The 22,214-nt window shown below is 39.2% G+C and overlaps 2 protein-coding genes across 2 annotated transcripts; one reads left to right on the top strand and one right to left on the bottom strand.

Moving 5' to 3' along the window:
- The first annotated feature begins 736 nt into the window (after window positions 1-736).
- Window positions 737-16,332, top strand: st6galnac (ST6 (alpha-N-acetyl-neuraminyl-2,3-beta-galactosyl-1,3)-N-acetylgalactosaminide alpha-2,6-sialyltransferase). The gene is made up of 10 exons (XM_066704392.1): window positions 737-875; window positions 1,773-2,082; window positions 6,972-7,266; window positions 11,107-11,272; window positions 11,759-11,933; window positions 12,254-12,392; window positions 12,568-12,671; window positions 12,990-13,073; window positions 14,757-14,856; window positions 15,228-16,332. The coding sequence occupies exons 2-10, from the start codon at window positions 1,910-1,912 to the stop codon at window positions 15,396-15,398; spliced, it is 1,407 nt and encodes a 468-aa protein (XP_066560489.1). The 5' UTR covers window positions 737-875; window positions 1,773-1,909; the 3' UTR covers window positions 15,399-16,332.
- LOC136749824 (parvalbumin-like EF-hand-containing protein) lies at window positions 16,205-22,214 on the bottom strand. The gene is made up of 5 exons (XM_066704393.1): window positions 22,136-22,214; window positions 19,365-19,487; window positions 18,954-19,089; window positions 18,511-18,626; window positions 16,205-17,642 (listed from the first exon to the last, which is right to left on the bottom strand). Exons 2-5 carry the CDS (start codon window positions 19,468-19,470, stop codon window positions 17,599-17,601), a joined length of 402 nt encoding a protein of 133 aa, XP_066560490.1. The 5' UTR covers window positions 19,471-19,487; window positions 22,136-22,214; the 3' UTR covers window positions 16,205-17,598.

Here is a 22,214-nt window from a genome sequence, read left to right as displayed (position 1 = left end):
CTCTATCAGACCTCTCTGTGAAATAATTTCCATTTCTCCATCATTCTTTAACTATTTTGGGACCTTTTAGACTGAATCACTACAGCTACTAGGAAGAAAAAATACTGACTGAAAAGTGACTAATAAGAGTGACCACAGTTGAAGACTGTTTGCTACTTATTTATTGTATTTGTGAAGTAGTCTATGTAAACATAACAATTTTTTGCACTCTCAACATTAAAAACAACAACAAAACTGCATGTGAAAAATGCTTTTTTAAATTGTAATTTTAGTAAATAGGACAGACAGATCTGCACTGAAGTTGAGGCTGCGTGAACATCCTATACTGTTAATTTTCACTTCCTTTGTTTTACTCTCTGATTTTAAAACACATTGTTAAAGAACAAAAGCAAACCAGCAAAACAGGACATGCCTTTTGTGAATTGCTCGACCCTTTAGTCAAGAGAAACATTTCAAATTCCCTTAACACTGGATGTGGTGCATGCGTTTCTATAGTCTTAACAGAAGGTGAGTGGGGGGAGGGAGGGAGAGGAAATGATGTCGGCAGGCTAGTGTCTCTCAAGTTGTAAAAACAGACTTCCTTCAAGCGCATTCTTTTAATCTAGTTAGAACCAACTGTGTCTCTCAGTGTCTGCCTGTAAGCTGCTCCAGTGCCTTGCAGACGTCTGTTTTTCACTCATTTTCAGTTTTATGGTGAAGAGTTTTACTTGTGGAAGAGGGGTTGGGGGGGGGGGGTAGGCGGGGGTTGTCCTTCTTGCAGCTGTTGTTAATTTCAGTCATACCCTCCCATTTGCCTGGATGTGAACGGTTTCTTTTAGAGTGCTATGGTAGTCCTCAGCAGTTCAGCAGTGCAGTCGGCCACACCGTGCTTGCTGGTGAGATTTGTTTTAATTAACTTGTATTATTTTCCATATACTCCTGACATGTTTAAGTAACTTTCATTACATTATTGAAAATAACTTAACTTTATTTTTATGGAAAAATACAGTGTGTGTATGACTAGGAAGGAAAAAGTGTGTGTGTTCAGTAATTGATTACCTTTTTTAAATCGAACACAATGGGATGTACATGGGTGAAGCTAAAGGTGTTAATCTTTAGTTATTACACTGTTTTCAAGTTAATATGGTGGGTCAGAATGTGCCTTTATATATTAATAAGTCATTTAATGATTAAATTAACTGTCTAGAAGCAGAGTCTGGGTTACGAAATCTCTCTTGAATGTTACTGCAACTTTTTTTGTGTTTTCTGTTTGTTCATGTAAGAAACTTTACTTTTAAACTAGTCACCTCATATAGTCTTACATTTATTGAGGTTTTCTTTAAAAAATAAGTTTGCAGTTAGCCATGAAAATGTAGCCAGGGATAAACAAAGCTCAGCAATGCCGAGCAGAACAAGACGAGTCTGAAGATGGATTGTTCTCCTATTGAGCAATCTTATTATCTTAAGAATTTTTATTTGGGATGGAGAACAACTGATTTGTTTTCTATTTTCCAGTTTCAAAATATGTGCACAGGCAGGCACTTAGGGGGATTGGGTTAGGGGTTATTGTAAAATGTTCTTATCACAAACTGATCCATGGTCAGTTGACCACACTCGATAAGAAGTGAGGAAAATTGTATATTCATTTGTATTGTCATATATATATTTAATTCATACAACAAGATACATTGCGTCATGTTACTTCACAATCATATATATTTTTTAAAGGGTGCATTGACTGTGACTGGCCAGAGATGATTTGCTCAAATACGATTGTCTTGTTTGTCCCCCAGGTTGGCTAATAATTGGAGGCCACCCCCATCTTTTCAATCCTGCATCATATGGCAGAATACAGAAAACACATTGCTCCTCCTTTTTCTCCTCATCTGATGTCCCACTCGTGACTCACCCTGGGCTACTGAAAGCAGTCATGACACTGCTGTTTGGGAACTATCAGACAAAAATGGGCTGCCTTTCGCTAAAGAACCTGGCGTGCACTTTCTCTGTGGCCTGTTTGGTGTTGACCCTGTCTTACATTTCTCTCGGCATGTGGTCTGGTGGTGGTCAGTGGAGTCGGCCTGACAGTTTCCTCTATCCCATCAGGTAGGTTCCCCGTGAGCTCTAATAAATGATCACTTGACTTAAGATTAGAACTGTCTGCAATCAAGTTAGCAAATCCCAACCCAAGTTGTAAGTTATCTTCACACATGAACTATTTCTCTTCTGGGCTTGATTTTTTTCTTTTTTGTTCCTGCACCAGGGGTTTAATAATATAATGGTGTTATCAACTTTTAGGGAAATAATGTTTTAGTTTTTCTAAAGGGATTTCATCTGAACAAATACACTGAATTAATCATGGAATACAACCTTTTTACAACCTGCAATGATGCATTTTAGGTTGCATTGCAAGCAAGTTACATATTTACCCATACAATGATAAAACTGTTAAATATTTGCTAGTAAATTAGTAATTAAAAAGTTACTATGCAGTGACCACAAACAAGCCACTTCAGTAGAACCAGAGGTAAATCGCTAAATGGCTAGATCTATTACAAATGAACAGTTTTCACCTGTAACCTGTCAACATTTATTTGTAAAATATCAGTTGGCTTCTAAAAGATGTCTTTATATAGAAAGATATCTTTATGATGTATGTGTTGTAAAAAGTTTGCATATGATCAGAATTTTACAAAGCTGAGCAGCAATAGGTATGATACCTGTCCTTAAAGATTCAAAATGCTAAAGTGGGAACCATTTTAAGCTTTAAGGAAATCTGTGCGCCACTGTTTCGGAGCTGTGCATGTATTTCTCATCCCTGGCCCCTAATTGGTGGAACGACCTGCCCACTGAAGTCAAAACAGCAGAGTCCTTGACCTCATTCCGGCGTTTACACAAGACGCATCTTTTCCGACAGTACTTGTAATACTATTCCTTTTATCCCTGCTAGATAGCACTTCACAGTTTTATTATGCTTCTTGCGTTCTTGATTGTTTTCCTCCTTGCTCCCTTTCCCATAACCTTTGACTGTGACCCTACATCTTGACAGCACTTAGCTTTTACCGTCCAGGATGTAGGACCTCACTTACTGTACTTGTATAAATTGTATATTGGAATTTGTAAAATGTGTTATTTTGAATTGCTATGTTTTAGTTAAATTGAATTTGTAATGATTGATGCCTTGTACTTACTGTATTTTTGCACTTATGTTGTAAGTCGCCCTCGATAAGGGCGTCTGCCAAGAAATAAAAATAATAATAATAATAATAATTTCCTCCCCGAAATTTGTTCTGGGAACATAAAACACGTTCTGATATGTTCATCTTAATTTTCTTAGATTCACTATGTTGGAACATTATGACCTGATATCAACATTATAAATTCTTTCCAGTCTTTCTGTGTGTAGGTATCCATTAGTCAGGTGTGAATTCTTTATAGAATAAAGGGAATGTGCTCACAATATTTGTTTTCTCCAAAGTGCTTTTAAAATACTTTTACTCTATTCCTGTTCCTTTGTAATGGAATTCTGTATATCTGACTGGTCATGAACTGACCTCTTCAGTTCTCAGTGTTGCAGACATTTTCTGCAGTTTTAATGTGGTCTGTTACACGATTGGGAGATAATCTATTTTTAAATTGATTGTGTATTTTATAAGTGAATATATTATGCTATGTGGTAGGTAAGTATATGCATCAGATGTAAAAACAAAACACAAAAAAACAGTTCCCATTTTTAAGCAGTGCTGTATGTATTTCCTTAATTTTTCATGAATGTCTTTAGTAAACCACTGTTGAGGTTTAAAAGGCCCTGTGTGAAATTAAGTCACGGGAATGCCACGGTCATACACACAATAGTTAGGTCCAAGGTCCAGGACCAGTGGCGTATTTGGGGGGAGGGTGCCACAATGCCATGCCTCCCCCTCAGGGCCATGGCAATTTTGGAAAAAATAAGTGCGGACAGCGTTGCTCTCGCAGGATTTGAACCACGCACCCTAGCCCCTCGGGGCCCAAAGGCAATTGCATTAGGAAAACACGCCACTGTGTTCAGGACACATCAATCTACCAAACAGGATATCCTGCATGACTCAGCCAATCACAAGAGCCTGTCTCTGTGCCCAGCAGCCTGGCACCACACAGATTTCAGAGCCGGGAGGTTATTTGTAATCAAACTATCTTCACACGGCTGACACAGCTTTGATCTGTTAGTCTGTATGACCTGCTTCCCAGGGTCTGCTATAGCCTGTTTCTACTGACTGTCTTGAAACTGTAGCAGACCTCCAGGCTGCATTCCTGCATGCATGTGCTGTCGGCCCATGTGACAGACATAGCTCAGCAGAGTTCAAGGCCAGACAGCCTACACTGCTATAAGAAGGAAACCCAAAGGCTTTTAGTACTGGGAGGGTATCTGCACTAAACTGAGTGCATGGTATCTGCAGAAGTGAATTGGAGAAGTGCAACTCAAAAGGCTACTTTGAAGTTATTATAAACTAAAAACCTGAGAATGACCAACTATTGTACTGCAAAGGCACTTTATTATAACTATATATAAATTGTAGTCAGAACATAATTTCTTCAATTTCTCAGTTGTGTTGTTTTTAAGAAGAACCTGTTCTGTTTTGTGATCCTTTGGTCCTCTTTAGCATTTATCCAAAATATATTAGTGTTTAAATTATTTGTAGTATTGTGTCATTGGTATAACATTGTGTACATGTTGTACATTTCCATAATACCAAACCTAATTGTGTTGTTACAAAGCTTGTGTTTCTATGCAGCTCTCAATACCTATTTAACAATGTTTGTCCAAACTCACATTACTGTTCACAACGTTGCTCTCTGTCATACTGACAGCAGTTTCTCAAAGTTCCTGTAAACATTAACTGCTTTGGACAATAAAAGCCAGTAGAAACAGAATGACATTTGAAGGTCTCAAACTGAATTTATAGTTTCCCTTGTCTGTCTTTTATTATTTATTTATTTATTTATTTATTTCTCAGCAGATGCCCTAATTCAGGATGACTTACAAAAGAGCATTATAAAAGTGCAATACAAGTCTTTCAATGTCAGGACACTCTACAAAATCATTCGAATGGGTGCCTTATTCTGGAAATAAAATGATAAATTAATTAAATAATAAGGGAGGCCCTGGCCTTGTGCCCCGTCTCTGCCGAATTGGGCAGCAGTTTCACTCAGGCAATGTTTCCTGTTGACCTAATCAGCACATCTTGTACGACTGTGAGGCTGTGAGGCATATGCTTTGTAAGGACCAGATTTCAGTGATTTCACTTTTAAATAATTATTTGTTTCTTGGAGGACTCTTTAAATATTTGCATATTTGGTTAGATGGAAGTTTGACACACATACACACAAGGGTGTACACACATGTACATTATATCTGATTGAATAGTTAATTAACAACTAAGATGCTGCTTCTCTCACATTACACCTGACTCTGTGCCCTTCAGCCTCTTGGGTTCAGTGTGACAGAAGAGTAGCAATATTTCTGTGACGTACCTTTTAAGGGAGTTAGACAGATGCCATAAGTGAGATATATTCTATAGAGCAGTGGTTCTCAAACCTGTCCTGGAGTACCACCTACCCTGCTGGTTTTTGTTCCAACTGAGCTCTCAATTACTTAATTGAACAAATTATTTTTAACAGTAGTGGTTTTAGTTTAAATATACAATTGTATAAGGAAATTATTAAGGAACCAACTTTTTTTTAGTTACACAATGTAAAGAGTCAAATGTAATCAAATATCTTCAATTAAGGGTTCAATTAAGTAATTGAGAGCTCGGTTGGAACAAAAACCAGCAGGGTAGATGGTACCCCAGGACAGGTTTGAGAACCACTGCTGTAGAGCGAACCCGATACGTGACTTACTTTCAGGTAGTCGTGCCCTGACTGTATTAAGTTATAGCGCTTCAAAAGAAAAAGAGCGTCTAAATCTGTTACTAATGCTAAGAACAAAAGTACAATAATCATAATAAGTGATCATCGGACAAAGTATATTTGTATTCGTTTTTTTTATTTAACCGAATCATTATATTAAACAATCATAATATTATATCAGGTTTACAGTTAGCCGTTTATTTAGAATAAAAATAAAATATTATTTTAATTAAAGATTGCTTAAAGAATACCAGTTGTGAAAACGAAAATCCCTATCACGTTATATTGTTACTGTTGTTTTTATTATGTAAATAAGTGTTGACTGATTTAGTTTTTATGTTAGCTTGTCTGCAACTCGCCTTGAAGTTTCCAGGATTATGACTTGTAGCAAAGTGTTGCAGGCTTGTTTGGATCTACAGTGGTCAATATTATCAGAGTCATGTCATGATACAATTTTCATTATTTAATAAACACATTTGTTAACCATATTTTGGCTATACTTATTGTAGTTATTTATATGACCCTCCCTTGGTTGGAATTTGGATCATTTCAAGGGGTATTTGGCAAGTTTATTAGGAACATGGCAGTACAGATGCATAAACTATCAATGATTACAGAGCAGTGCAGATCCTGATCACAATGCATAAATATGTGGGCTGTTTTGGATTTACACTGAATGCTTCACAAAATGTTAGCAATACTGATAATAATCATTATTATTATCTTAGCAGACGCCCTTATCCGGGGCCACTTACAAATTAGTTTAATAAATAATTTATCGAATTGAGATTGGAACCTGGCAGAAAAAACATAATAGTTTAAACTCAGTGGTGGAATACATAATAAATAGTGATCCCAATGGACTTTATGGGTTCCAGTTCCACCTGTAATTGAATGGAGATACCATAAACGAACATGGAAATCTGGCAAGTTTATACCTGTAACTTACAGGAAACTCAGATTCATCTACCAACCACCAAATTGTGCCAAAGTAGCGCAAAATATTTTTAAAGATCAAAAAGGCTATGTGGTTCAAACAGTAACCGTCAATCTATATGGGGTTCCTGTAAGCAAAACCACTATGAACACTTTGCATTTCATTTCAGGTCAAACGTCGAGCACAGCACAGAACCGCAATGCAAACAGTGCGACGAGTCAACGCAGAAGCCGGCGGGCAACGACAGCGCTGCCAGCTCTCACCAGGCCGGGCTCAGCGGGGCACCGGCCGGTCACCCAGCGGCGCCAGAGGCACAGAGCAGCAGCACCCGCTCCGCCCCGGCCCCGCACTCTGACCCGCCAGCCACAGCTGCTGCGCAAACGCAAATGAAGCCAACGCCACCTAAACCAACCGATCCATTCATAGGAGACCGTTACGCCAAACAAGATCTAGAGCCACAAACGGTAGGATTATGTATGTTTTTATTACATTTTATTACATTTATTTAATTTTAATTGTATCCACATTAGCTGTGGTGCTACAGTCCAGCCTCCTGAGTAAAATCTGCTCTATCAACTGAATTTGGGCTTTGCTGTGTTTGGGGTGGGGGGGTCTTTTTTCACACATTTAACTTAAAATCTTCTGTTTTGTTCCACATTTAGTAAATACTTAAGCCGTTTATAAGGATTTCATTTTTTTTTATAAATACTTAAATACATGGTTAATTTACGTTTTTGAAAAATAAATATTTATCATTTGATTAAATATTTAGTCTAAATATAAATGTTAAATATCAATGTACATGTTAAATATAAATATACATGCTAAATATCAATATAAATGTTATATATACAGTGAGAGAAAAAAGTATTTGATCCCCTGCTGATTTTGTACGTTTGCCCACTGACAAAGAAATGATCAGTATATAATTTTAATGGTAGGTGTATTTTAACAGTGAGAGACAGAATAACAAAACAAAACAAAAAAAAGTTATAAATTGATTTGCATGTTAATGAAGGAAATAAGTATTTGATCCCCTATCAATCAGCAAGATTTCTGGCTCCCAGGTGTCTTTTATACAGGTAATGAGCTGAGATTAGGAGCACTCTCTTAAAGGGAGTGCTCCTAATCTCAGCTCGTTACCTGTATAAAAAACACCTGTCCACAGAAGCAATCAATCAATCAATCAGATTCCAAACTCTCCACCATGGCCAAGACCAAAGAGCTGTCCAAGGATGTCAGGGACAAGATTGTAGACCTACACAAGGCTGGAATGGGCTACAAGACCATCGCCAAGCAGCTTGGTGAGAAGGTGACAACAGTTGGTGCGATTATTCACACAAAATAACTGTCAGTCTCCCTCGGTCTGGGGCTCCATGCAAGATCTCACCTCGTGGAGTTTCAATGATCATGAGAAGGGTGAGGAATCAGTCCAGAACTACACGGGAGGATCTTGTTAATGATCTCAAGGCAGCTGGGACCATAGTCACCAAGAAAACAATTGGTAACACACTATGCCGTGAAGGACTGAAATCCTGCAGCGCCCGCAAGGTCCCCCTGCTCAAGAAAGCACATGTACAGGCCTGTCTGAAGTTTGTCAGTGAACATCTGAATGATTCAGAGGAGAACTGGGTGAAAGTGTTGTGGTCAGATGAGACCAAAATCGAGCTCTTTGGCATCAACTCAACTCGCCGTTTTTGTTTGGAGGAGGACCCCAAGAACACCATCCCCACCGTCAAACATGGAGGTGGAAAAACAAATTCTGCTTTTTTCTCTTGAGCCTTTAAGACCTGATTCCACAAAGAAATAAATGTCTGACTTTGTTTCCTTTCAGTGCAGTGTGCGGACAGGATCTCTCTCTTAATAACAGACACATTATACACTGCACTGCCACCAGTTAAGGCATCATGCCCCCCCACTGCTGTGAGAGGCTGACTGACCAGAGGGGTGGGGCTGTATTTGCATGTTAGCTATATATTTATTTTGCAAACTCCTTATTTAACATTTATATTCATATTAGCATTTATATTTCACATTTATATTTAACTTTTACATTTAACATTTATATTTATATTTAACATTTACATTTATATTTTACATTTAAATATTCATTTCAAAGTTAAATGTTTAGTTTGCAAAGCCCATATTTAGGATTTAGCTAAATATTTAATCAAACTATAAATATTTATTTTCATTGCATTTATTTAAGTATTTATTAAAAAAAACGAAATATTTATAAATCTCTGAAAAAAACACAAGATTTAAAGTTAAATGTGAGAAAAATGACACTTGAAAAAAAAAAATTGCTGTTTTACATTTGGCGCCACATACAGCTGAGATGATAAACTTTTTTATTGAAAAAAAGTTTTTGCAGGGAAGAAAGTGTAGTTGCCAAAGTCAGTTGATGTGGAGAGATGATAATCTGGTGTTCTCCACATAGAACAAAAGACTAATGGCCTAGAAAACAAAAATATCTGCCAAGCAGCAATCCTTACTCATCGGCTCTTGTGCAGATGTTTCACACAGATTCCAAGGACTGTAATCTTGTGTTTCCTATAATCCTAATGAGGAAGATGGAAAATTATGAACATCTGCATCACATTGACTATCTGTGCTTTCCAATCATCACAATTGGGTGTGTTTGTCACCATGGTACATGACCAAGAAAATGAAATCATGTCACCAAGGAACTAAAGTTGATAGGATCACATGAAAAGAATGCTCCAAAGCCGCATGATGTAATGAGAATAAAAAACAACCCCCCCACCCACCCCCACACAAACATGAACAACTGCACAACAACAACAATGAGCAACTGACATCTCTTGTTTCTCAAACACTGTTAAATAAACATTTCTGTCTGCAATGGAGAATTATCATCATTGAATCTGTTATTATTAGATCCCGGCATAAGTGCTGCTTTCAGCGCCACAGAGGGCCCTTCTGCTGAGATCAGCCATTGAAAGGAGCAATTGTGCTGCTTGGTCATTTCCCTTTCATTCCAGTGCTTGATAGCCTTAATCCTTGCTGTTCTACTTGGGTAACTAAGAATTGAATTAGTATTTTATTTCTCTATTGCTCACATTTCATAGGAAAGCTTTTTTAAAAGACCTCTCGGTAGTGCTTGGGCATCCAAGGGCAAGTAGCTCCCCTGAATACAAGCAGCCACAAACTAAAATAACCTTGCTTCTCTGAGCCTCCCACCCACTCCAAGAAATAGAAATCAGAATGGAAAGTTTGAAACAAGCACAAGCCTCTCCGAAGGATGTACAAGAATCTGGCAACAAGAGACAGAAGGGAGATTAGTCATTACATTTGCATTGCTTCATGTTTCGGTTACTGCGACCATTAACAAATAAAGTAAATTATAAAGACCTGGTTGTTAACCTTTCTTCAAAATAAGATACATGCCAGGTATTCATAAAAAATGCCTTTTTCTCTTATATATGTAATTACTGTCAGAATTGTTTATCACTTTACCATTGCATGGAAAACAGCAGGTATCACTATTCAAACAGGCTACTTTTATTGTCTGCAGACCGAGCAAAGTTGATTTATCGAGCTAGCTAGATGTTCAGGGCATACCCTCTAGACATTCTTCTCTCCACTTTGACTTCTGTTTATTATGATAAGAGGAACACCCAAAAAGATAAATAGCCCACAGATACCAGTTTGCTTAGTGTTTGTTTGTGGTTTCCTGTTCTTCTCTCAAGGCTGAAGATGTTACATTACAGTGAATGATTACCTCATTGTCCATTGTTAAAGAAAACTGTGAGATTGGGCAGTTTGTATGCCATAACAGGAAAAAAACCTGCTTCCATGATAACCCCCCTCCTCAGGAAGGCAACCACAAACATTACAAGGGTCAGGGACCTGACCTCAAGACAACACTTTGGGAAACCTGTGACTGACCCTGGCCACAGACAATGGCCACTTGTCATGGATTGTATAAAAGCTGTTAACTTCTGCTGTCCAGAGAGAGACTCTGCTCAGGTGGAGAGCTTCCATGTCAGAGCCTCTCAGGCCTGACATGTAAAATAAATAAATGTATCCTCTGTACATCAAGACTGGGTTCTTCAGTCATTTGTTGATGTTTCAGTGCCTGTTCTCTAGCCTGTAAAGGAAATTCCAGACATTTTTAGGACACGTGTCAACAGGGTTAAGAGAGAGGCGAACAGCGACGGTCATCCTAATTGTAGGGGCGGAGGTGAAGTACAAGAAGAAAGGGTAAAATTCCTACATCATGCCCAAGCAACAACAGGCTTTCCTTTTTTATTTGTTTTCTTCCAACATCTCCCCCTCAGAAATGCGCAGACAGCATTCGGAGCAGGTTTTTGAAAAGCGGTTTCAAGGAGAAGTTCCTGGTGTCGGTCCCTGTCCTGCAGTGGAAGAAACACGCCACCAACCAGGAGTACCAGAGGCTGCGGCACTACTATGGAGCCTTTGGCTGGGGTGCGCTGTCTTTTGACAGTAAGTCATTTTCCTAAAGAGTTTGAAGACCAGGATTTATAGTTGTCATGACCTCTCTATCTATCTATCTATCTATCTATCTATCTATCTATCTATCTATCGCTATCTCTCATTTAAGTTAAGTCTGATTTGGAACTAAACACACTTCCTTTCTGCTGACACACACAAATGTGATGCATTACTATAAATACTTCTCAGCCAAACAAATGTAGAATTCAGCATTATAAACAGTCTTGTTTAGATCCATTTTTATTTCTATAATTTTTCTTTTTAATGAAGTGTAGTGAGCTTATTCCAGTCTTTCACATTGTGTACTCTCTTTATTATACTGATTTGCTCAATTATAACCTGTACATCCTCTATACAAACACAGCTCTTTACAGATAACTTGAGTCTTTTTGAGATATGGTATCCTGTTATCTTCTGAATGTTGATGTGAACTACCAGGCCTTCTCCCTTCTCTTCAATCTGTGCAATCCTCCCCAGCTCTGGTGCAGTCTCTGTCTGTCCTCAACACTATGGACAATCTGCGCATGTTCGATGACTGGGAGAGCAGGCCTGCCCGATCGCCGTGTATCCGCTGTGCGGTGGTGGGAAATGGTGGGATACTGAATAACTCCAAGAAGGGCAGGGAGATTGACCAGCATGACTACATCTTCAGGTATATATAGCCACCCGATCATGAAATCTATTGCCACGAAGAGGGGGCTTGTTTTCTATAGATGGCGAGAGTTTTTTTCTAATGAATTAGGGTCATTAGTGCACACTCATCAGGTACAGGACCATATAATCAATCGATAATTAATTGATAACACTGTCCATCACTCATCAGTAAACCTTTTGCCAATTTCAGAAACATTTGGCCTTTAAAGTAAAAACGTTACAAAACATTTCATAACATTCCTAAACTAAATGACCATCCCGAGAACGATCTCACAGGTGGATGAAATGCTGATCGTGTTTTTCTTTGGATTGTTGTAGAACAAACGGGGCTGTGATCAAAGGGTTTGAGGAGGATGTAGGAAACCGGACGTCCTTCTATACGTTTTCCACCAACACCATGCAGAACTCTTTGCGTAGCTATGCTAGTGAAGGGTTCAAGGGGCTGCCCCTGGCTGAGGTAGGTCCCAGAGATAAGGAACAGCTGTCTTTATTTACTCATTGCTTAAAGCTTTAGTTTACTGATAATTTCCATGTTTCATAGCTATGGGCCTTGGCATTGAGTCAAGATGCTGCTCTGTCTGTGCTGATTCCAATGATCCTTGTTCCTTGTTCTGTTCTGTGGCTCTTATTAGGAGACTAGGTACATCTTCCTGCCAGACCATGACCGTGACTACATCCTGCTGAGGGCTGCAGTCACCCACACGCCCATAGAGAAGGGACCAGAACGTTCTAAGAAGTAAGATTTTTTTATAACTTTAAAAGGGAGAACTGGTGTCAGTTTTGTTCCTGGTAACAGACTAGAAGAACATCCCGCAGACTAAACTTCCATTAATCTAGAAATTGGTTTGTTCAGCATTGTCAAATTTCATCCATATCTCTTCTGTTTCACTGAATCCGGTTTGCTAATGGGGGCAAAATACATTGTATGTCATCTGCAGCAGCAGGGGCCACCATTTATAATGTGATTAAAAATTATAAGAGGAGTAGATGTTGACCAACAAATTGCTGCTGCTATCAAACAATATTTTATGTTATTCATACCCTCTCACCTCAGCCCACCAACATACTTTGGGGAGCATGTCACAGCAAAGAAATTCAAAATGTATCACCCAGACTTCATCCGCTACATCACAAACAGGTAAAAACCATGAATTCAAATCAGCAAGACATGCTTTTCAAAAATGTTTTGTTTCATTCTCCTATACACTCACCTAAAGGATTATTAGGAACACCTGTTCAATTTCTCATTAATGCAATTATCTAACCAACCAATCACATGGCAGTTGCTTCAATGCATTTAGGGGTGTGGTCCTGGTCAAGACAATCTCCTAAACTCCAAACTGAATGTCTGAATGGGAAAGAAAGGTGATTTAAGCAATTTTGAGCGTGGCATGGTTGTTGGTGCCAGACGGGCTGGTCTGAGTATTTCACAATCTGCTCAGTTACTGGGATTTTCACGCACAACCATTTCTAGGGTTTACAAAGAATGGTGTGAAAAGGGAAAAACATCCAGTATGCGGCAGTCCTGTGGGCAAAAATGCCTTGTTGATGCTAGAGGTCAGAGGAGAATGGGCCGACTGATTCAAGCTGATAGAAGAGCAACTTTGACTGAAATAACCACTCGTTACAACCGAGGTATGCAGCAAAGCATTTGTGAAGCCACAACACGTACAACCTTGAGGCGGATGGGCTACAACAGCAGAAGACCCCACCGGGTACCACTCATCTCCACTACAAATAGGAAAAAGAGGCTACAATTTGCACAAGCTCACCAAAATTGGACAGTTGAAGACTGGAAAAATGTTGCCTGGTCTGATGAGTCTCGATTTCTGTTGAGACACTCAGATGGTAGAGTCAGAATTTGGTGTAAACAGAATGAGAACATGGATCCATCATGCCTTGTTACCACTGTGCAGGCTGGTGGTGGTGGTGTAATGGTGTGGGGGATGTTTTCTTGGCACACTTTAGGCTCCTTAGTGCCAATTGGGCATCTTTTAAATGCCACGGCCTACCTGAGCATTGTTTCTGACCATGTCCATCCCTTTATGACCACCATGTACCCATCCTCTGATGGCTACTTCCAGCAGGATAATGCACCATGTCACAATGCTCGAATCATTTCAAATTGGTTTCTTGAACATGACAATGAGTTCACTGCACTAAACTGGCCCCCACAGTCACCAGATCTCAACCCAATAGAGCATCTTTGGGATGTGGTGGAACAGGAGCTTCGTGCCCTGGATGTGCATCCCACAAATCTCCATCAACTGCAAGATGCTATCCTATCAATATGGGCCAACATTTCTAAAGAATGCTTTCAGCACCGTGTTGAATCAATGCCACGTAGAATTAAGGCAGTTCTGGAGGCGAAGGGGGTCAAACACAGTATTAGTATGGTGTTCCTAATAATCCTTTAGGTGAGTGTATATTGAGTTCTGTATATGTGTACACATACTGTGTGTGTATGTGTATTTAATGCATCTTAATTTTGTCTCCATTTGCAATTTAAATTCTTAATTTTATAATACTTTATACAATTACTCTTAATGTATATTCTTTGTAGTAAGCTTAATTAAATAATTCACAGGAGGTGTGTGTTCACTGAATCATAATGAACATTTAATATAGGAATCTGTTTTATAGAATTGTTACATGATTTATTATCTATTTTGCTTGGAAAAACTGCTGATTGCAGCCTGAAAGTCAAACGATCAGACATAAAAGATTGGAATTAAAATTATTGTAGCCTAGTCAATTAAGCTGTAACTCTGTATACATGATATGTACTCACCTGTGAATTGTATGTGTATGTATTCTGCAGGTTCCTACGATCAAATATCTTAAAAACAAAATATAAAAATTTGTACCGCCCATCGACGGGGGCCGTTATGCTGTTGGCAGCTGTGCACACATGTGACCAGGTAAGGGGCTGTGAAGGAGCATGTGTCAGGAGTTGAGGAATTGTGCAGAATATTTATATATATTTTAACATATATTATCAATCGAAGGCAATTCTTTACAGTTCTCTGGTCTTTGCCAAGATATGAGGTCCTTTTTCACGTTGCATCCTCACAGATCCTGTAAGTGGGATCGATATATTTTCCCTGTATTCCAATAGTTAAACTGTACATAGTTGGATTGAGAGTAGGACAGACAGTAGTCCTTGAATTTCACATTTTGTATTCTTGTGGGAAATGCAAAACAAGACACAGGGAGATGAGAGGCAGGCAAGAACTCTGTCTTTATTATTTTTCTAATCCCCCCCCCCCCCCCCTTCTTTGTCCTCTTAAAGGTGAGCGCCTACGGCTTTATGACGCCTGATTACAAGAAATATTCCAACCACTACTACGACAGCTCCTACCATGAGGTGGCCTTCTATGTCAATCACGACATGCGCATGGAGATGAGCTTATGGCAGCAGCTCCACACTGCCGGTATCATAACGCTGTACATGCGGAACTGAGCATCCTCTGCCACTCACCATGGAAATGCCAAGAACCTCCCGTCCTGGGACTTTTGGCCGGATGCCCAGATTAAGTAAAAAAAAAAAAAAAGAAACCTGTAACCTGCAGAGGGTGAAGGGTGAAGAGACAGGCAGAAAAAACCTTGAGCTATTTTATTTAATATATATTTTTATACATTAAATTATTTTTTTATTCACAAGAGAGTGACTTTTGTTCTTGTCACTTAGCTGTCTTGTCTGTGAGTTAGCAGATGGACCTCACCACCGTCACTCCTAGATATGGATTGCTTCTGGGGGGCTGATGTTAGATGTGTTCCTGTCCACTTCCATCGTTATGTGTCCATTCATTACACCCGTTCTAATGAAACTGACTTTTATGCAGAAAACATGTATGGACCTCTGGAGATTTGTTTTTTAAATAGTGAGGATTGTTGGAGTCTGCCTCCCGAAGTATCAGCTCTTACTTTTACTACAGGGAGCAAGCAACACTTTGAGTTTTTGGACATGAATGTCTTCATATGGATGTTTCAGAGAGAATCTTTTTTTAATCCACATCACATCCGCATTTTTTATGTTTTATTTCTTGTCAGTGTGTATCCTGTCCTATCATCCGGTTTCAAGTAAAAGAGCTGCAATAAACACACTCCGTCCATATGTTAGCTGACTGGAACTAGTTTAATCTGGTTGCAAATTGTATCTTTATGTTTGCCCTGTTTTAATCGTGTCTGTATGTGATTATGATTGTTTGTGTCAATGTGTTTGTGATTTACTGTACAGAACAGAAGTGATTAACCACTGAAAAAAGAGAAGCTTTATCCACAGTGTTTTATTGACAAATTATATAACATTTACACAAATGACTTCAGTCGTTGAATATAGATACTAAGATTCATGTAACAAAGAATAATGTACATATTAAAAAGCTGCACAGCCATCAGGATATGTCTCAAAGAAATGTGAAGGAACTCCAAAGTATAATTTCTGCAGTATTTCTAAAGGACAAGCATAATTCTTCATAAAATATAAAGGCAAGGAAATACTGAACAATTAGCACTCAATCCCAACCACCCACTCATCCCTTCTCTTAAAAAAAAAAAAAAAAAAAAAAGTCATATTTTGGCAGTGTGTCATCTTGAGCTGATTACAAGTTGTCAGGGCTAGGCTGCAGTGAAAGAATAACTACACAATGATCATTTTTAGTAATTGTATACCATCAGAGCAACTTTGACTTTTTTAAGAATGTCTATTATATATATATATATATATATATATATATATATATGAAAACATCAAAATAAATGGGTGTCTTTTGTTTATTTTGTTTTAAGTAGTCAAGTGTTGTGTTAAGTTTGCTACTTTTCTTTTTTGCTAGTGCTGAAATACCCAAATAGATAGTGAGTTTAAATACCCGATCTAGAACACCATTTTTAGTGCTTTGATGAGAAAACTTGAAATGCTCTATAACAGCATATCCATGAGAGGAAACGGTGTTTGTTAATTGTTTTTCCAGGGTTTATTGTCACAGATGGAAAAACAAAACATAAAAGGCCCAACATTTGTTTAATATGAAAAAACAGTGTGACAAAGAGACTTATTTCCTGTGTCTTGCATTAGGCTTCCCTTATTTTTTGACAAATACTGAAGCCTTCACACTAATTGTTGGAAACAAATGTGTCAGAGATCTGTTCTACGTTCTTGTTTACCTCTGTATCTCATAATTGCAAGCGATACCGAAAGCTGTTGGTGTAAGTGGATGTTACATGCACACAGGAATAATAGAGCCAGGTATAAAGGAGAACAAAGTATGTTGTAAGCACTTTACTGACTTCCTTTCCAGGGGGAAAATGCGACCCTGTTTTCGAGATGACAGCCAACAGCGTTGCCTCCAATTTGTTTGTGTCGTTTTGGTTTGGTTTTGCTCCATATCCCTAATTTCAGTGGCCTTGAGTCTGGCAAAAGCCTTCAAATTTCCAGTCACAAGTTCAGTCGCACACAACAAACTTGACCTTTGGTCGCACAGAACTGTTTAATGAATGCACATATTTACATAGTAAGACTGCATTCGCCAAGCTACATCTAACAAGCGTTAGTGGATGTCTTGCCCTCTCCCAGCAGCCGGACCCATGACTGCCCACAAAGCGATGCCAAGCCCACAGTGTGAATGCTGAAAGGTTGATTCCAAAACCCGGTGCAACCCGGTTTACTTCTTTGGTTTCTTCTCCAGTTTGACCAGATCAGAGAATTCTGCAGGGCCGCATTCAAGAGGGTGTTGATCAGAAACAAAGAGGAATGCAGCTCAGTGAAATGTTATCTGTCAGTCTTGTCTGTTTTCAAGATCAAACTCTCCCCCTTCATATATTGTCTTATATTTTAGGGCAGTTAATGCATAACATCAAACAGTGTTTAACCTTGCAAAAGTACAGGGTGCTTGTAAACGTGTAGCTTGACTTCAGGAATTAGTCCACAATTTCAGACATTGCATAATCTGAAAACATGTAAGTGTTTAAATGCTTAATTATCATTCACTTATAGTTTTGGCTAATTTTTTAGGCTGTTATATAAAGACAAAAAGTATACACAGTTGTATTTCAATGTGATTGTCTTCGTTTACACAACTTTCGACCGTTAAATTAAAGCGTTTTTTTTTTTTTCCTGTATTATTCAAGCCCATTAAGGAAGCAACCACAAGAGGGCACTTATTTGTTTAATAGTCCTTGTCAGTGAAGCACCCAGCAATGCAAAGACACTTAACAAGTAGTGTACAGTGTCTCTGCTTTGGATTATCAATATTTAATGGTGACCTCTCACCCTCTGTGAAAGAGCCTGTCTGCTGTAAACTGTACCACACACTCACTTTCCTTTTGTCCTAAAGCTTTAATGGTCTGTTTCAGAGCTTTTCAGTTCCCTTACAATACACAATAACCGAATAACTTGATCCTGAAGTCATCAATCACTATTTATCTGGAAAAATAGGTTAGTTATGACTGATTAGCCCAACAGCTGACTAATGTAAAGCGTTAAGGACTTAAAGAACTAAAACCAGAAGTCTCCTGGACAAGACTTAGCCTGGACCCCTGGGTCTCTGTCTCAATTCCTCCCGCGCTCTCCTCACCTCTGAAGTCGATCCTGCCGTCTCCGTCCACGTCTGCAGCCTGTAACATGGCCTCGGCCTCCTCGTCTGATAGGGGCACCACGGGCATCGAGCTGGGCACCGTGGACAGGATGTATCTGCAACAAGAACACTGTGTCAGACGGCACCTAGATATTCCACAACTGCACACAGCCTGGTCTGGGTAGGTGACACTTTCTACTGCTGTTCTAGATTCTGTTTCATAGAGCGTAATCCAAATATGGTTGCTATTAAAATAACCCTAATAATAATAATACAAATGAAATAAAAACATATAAAGATTGTTTCATGGATTTTAGATGAATATACTGTATTCAACAACCCTTCATTTCACCCCTGATCTGGCTCAGTTTAGACCTTCTAGACCTCGATTCAACTACAGAAACCCTGACTCTGGACAGCCCTCCACTGTCCACCGGCCATACTTGATCTCATTCCACTCAATGTAACCGCTGCTGTCTTTGTCCAGCATCTGAAACGCTTTCTTGATATATTCCTCCTTCTGCTCCGATGTCTTGAAGTTCTGCATGTACTCAAAGAACTTGCTGTAATTAAAACTTCCTGCAGACAAACAGATTTACTGGTTATTCAAGTTTTTGTCTTTCATATAACCCTAAAAATCAACCCTCAAAATGGTCCCTAAAATAGCCAATATAAGATTCACAAGTGACATGTTACCAGGTTATCATATGGCATGTGGACAGCATGCTTTTGGTACTTCATTAGACTGTTGGATTTTAATTTGATTTTACTATAATCAGGTAGAATTTAGAGTCTTTGTATCCACAGTGGCAGATTTTGTGATGTTCAACTAGCCCAGCACTAGCATCTTTCACCTTGGAGCCGCATCTCCCTGGGCATGCGGTCGATGTCCTTATCGCTGAGCGAGGCGCCCATGGCCAGCGCCATCTTCTTCACCTGCAGGTTGAAGTCATCTGACATCCTCTCGGCTCTGTGTGCTGGAGACAGGGGGAAAGGGTGAGAGGGCCACTGTATGCTGGTGTCACCACGCATCATCGCTATGGTGGGCAACCTTGACAATATAGGTCAGTGGTCTCCAACCCTGGTCCTGCAGAGCCCCAGTCTACTTCATCTTATAGGTCACCTTTTATTACCAATTTCTAAATGCTGGGAACACATATGAGTTATGAATCAATTAAACAATTCAACCCAGGGATTTCTTTACTTGAGAGGCTGAAGGTATTCAGATGATTGTTCCAATGGTTTCTAAATGACTGAATTTACCAAACCACCAGCTTAATTGGTTGAAATTAAATATTTTCAGGTGTTTATAAATTGGTGATAGAAGGGTGACCTCCAAAACCATTGCTGTAGTGCATCACAAGATGTTTTTAGCTCCTATATTTTTAAAATGATCTTGAGTAGCTGAGTCAAAAAGTCATTTGAAATCAGTCATGTAATTAAGGAACAGTTTGGATTAAAATCCTGTGCTGGACCATGATGGAAGTACTAAGGTTACCTCTGCATCTGATCAGACATACAATTTATTATTGTGTAACAGCTCAGGTACTGAAGGAATGGAACTCTACTTGTTAATTACATTTCAATTCTATCTGAAGAAAGGAAGATTACCACTACCATTTAAGTTATCTATACTTTCCAGTATGTTTGGTCTTTCCTACTTTATTTTAGATGGTGTTGTGGATTTGACTGAGATGCTTCTCACATGTCGGTCTAAGCTTTGTGGCCATAAACTATTCATTTTTCTTCAACACTTTCTTAGTGTAATAGAGAACAATGCATGGTCCTTCTCCTTTGATTAAGGTGAGCTGAGCATTGAAGACAGGAAGGGTAACAAGTTTTGAGAAAGGTCTGACAGCACACCTCAGACTGCAATCACAAGTGTTCTGCTCAAACATGTGCTGAAGTCTTTTGCCATATGGTCTAGCAATAACAGTAGAATATCGATGTTAACTTCCTCTATGGGCATGTGTAATTCAGATTTTGCTTTCCAGCAAAAATGTGGCCACATCAACCATTTCCCTGAATTTTATTTTATTGTCTGGTCACACTTTCTCACATCACGCGCAGCTGTGACTGAGATTCACCTCCCACGGGTCTGTGTGGGTAAGTGCAGTTGCAGTTTAAGGTGATGCAACATGGTCTGCCCCTCAGCTTGTCATGTTGGCAAACCTCCCGCCTTGTCGGTATGTTCTGTCTGCCCACTGATCCTCCCCTGCTCTACCTGAGCGGGTTTCCCTTTACCCCCACCGGGACCTTTATTTCTGGAAAGGAGGTCTTATGATAACAACTAGTAATGTCATATCTTCAGTTACACTTAGCTTGAATGTTTTGTGGGTCTCCTGGGGTTCTCTCCTTGCTATTTCCATGTCCTAAACTTGCTGAGACGGCAGGACAGACCAATGGCAACAGAGCGCCATGGTTTCTGCCCAGCATTATGGCACACGCCAATAACAAACCGCTCCCACCACCACTGCCGCCAACCGCACACCCTCAAACTCAATCTGCAGTTTAAAATAGTTGCCTTCATGTGCTGTCCAAATTGTGTGGAGAAGTTGAGAACAGAGATACAAGTATCTCACCGAAAAAACATGATTGCTCTTCAATTTCTGTGTCAGAGGCTTTTTTTTTTGGAGCACTGCTGAGAGGGCTGTGATGAACCATTTAATTTCAAGTTTCATGAATATTCGGATGTGTTTGTAAAATGGAAATAGTGGGAGTCGGCTCATATACATTTAAAGGGTCATTTGCTTAGCACTTGAAAACCAAAACTGATATTCATCCTATGAATCCAATTTTGAGTTGTAAATACTGCCATGGTAGGCTAAGACTGTAGGACCATTGTTAGATTAATTGAAAAAAAAAATCTTCTCCAAAAGTCATTAGATAGTCATTCAGCGAGAACAAGTAAGTTGCAGCTTAAGTCTATATGCAATCTAAATGGTTATCTTGGATTCTGTCATTCTGGACCAGAGCCCGTCGCCTGTGGTTCCCTGGATCTGTCAGTACGATCTGTATAATTTCCCTCTTTGATGTTAACAAGTTGATGGGTCTTGTGACTACAATATCACCCTTCCCATTTGTAGGCACTCTGCCAGACAGCCATCAGAGAGGGTCTACCTTCCTAATATGGTAGGTAAATGCTGTAACTCAGTTATTGCTTTTTCAAAATCTATGTTTGTCCATTCACTGACTGTTCCATCAAATTCACATCTCTTTTTTCTGATTTCGAAAGCATGTTATCAGCCTTGCCATTACACACACACAGACAGACACACACAAACTCTAAAGCAATACATTCACATTCAAACTGAAATTGGCAAGGCATCTGGATTGGACAATGTGATTAAATTAAACCAAACGAGACACACAGACACCACTGTAATATCCATTGCAAGTCCCATCTCTTTCAAAGAAGCATCTTCCAGTGCTTTTCAACACAAATTGAAAACATGACCAGCCACAATTAATTTTATGATTAAAATTGCACCTCGTTGCCTACTCTGACTTCATAATATTTTAATTGCAAATCCATTACTTTTAAGTGCTGTTTTATACTATGATCAACATTTTTTCCCCACCACATCCCATTTTGCCACTTGGCCATCCGCAACAGTCCACTCACCAGTGCTGTGACCAAGATACTTGGTTGTTAGAAACCCTGGGAATGTCTTCTCTCCCTGTGTGCTCTGAGTGCTCCTCTC

The sequence above is a fragment of the Amia ocellicauda genome, chromosome 5 (assembly GCF_036373705.1).
Source record: "Amia ocellicauda isolate fAmiCal2 chromosome 5, fAmiCal2.hap1, whole genome shotgun sequence".
In the NCBI taxonomy this organism is placed as follows: Eukaryota; Metazoa; Chordata; class Actinopteri; order Amiiformes; family Amiidae; genus Amia; species Amia ocellicauda.
Note: the sequence above shows the minus strand (reverse complement) of the source record. Positions and strands in the feature narration are given on the sequence as shown.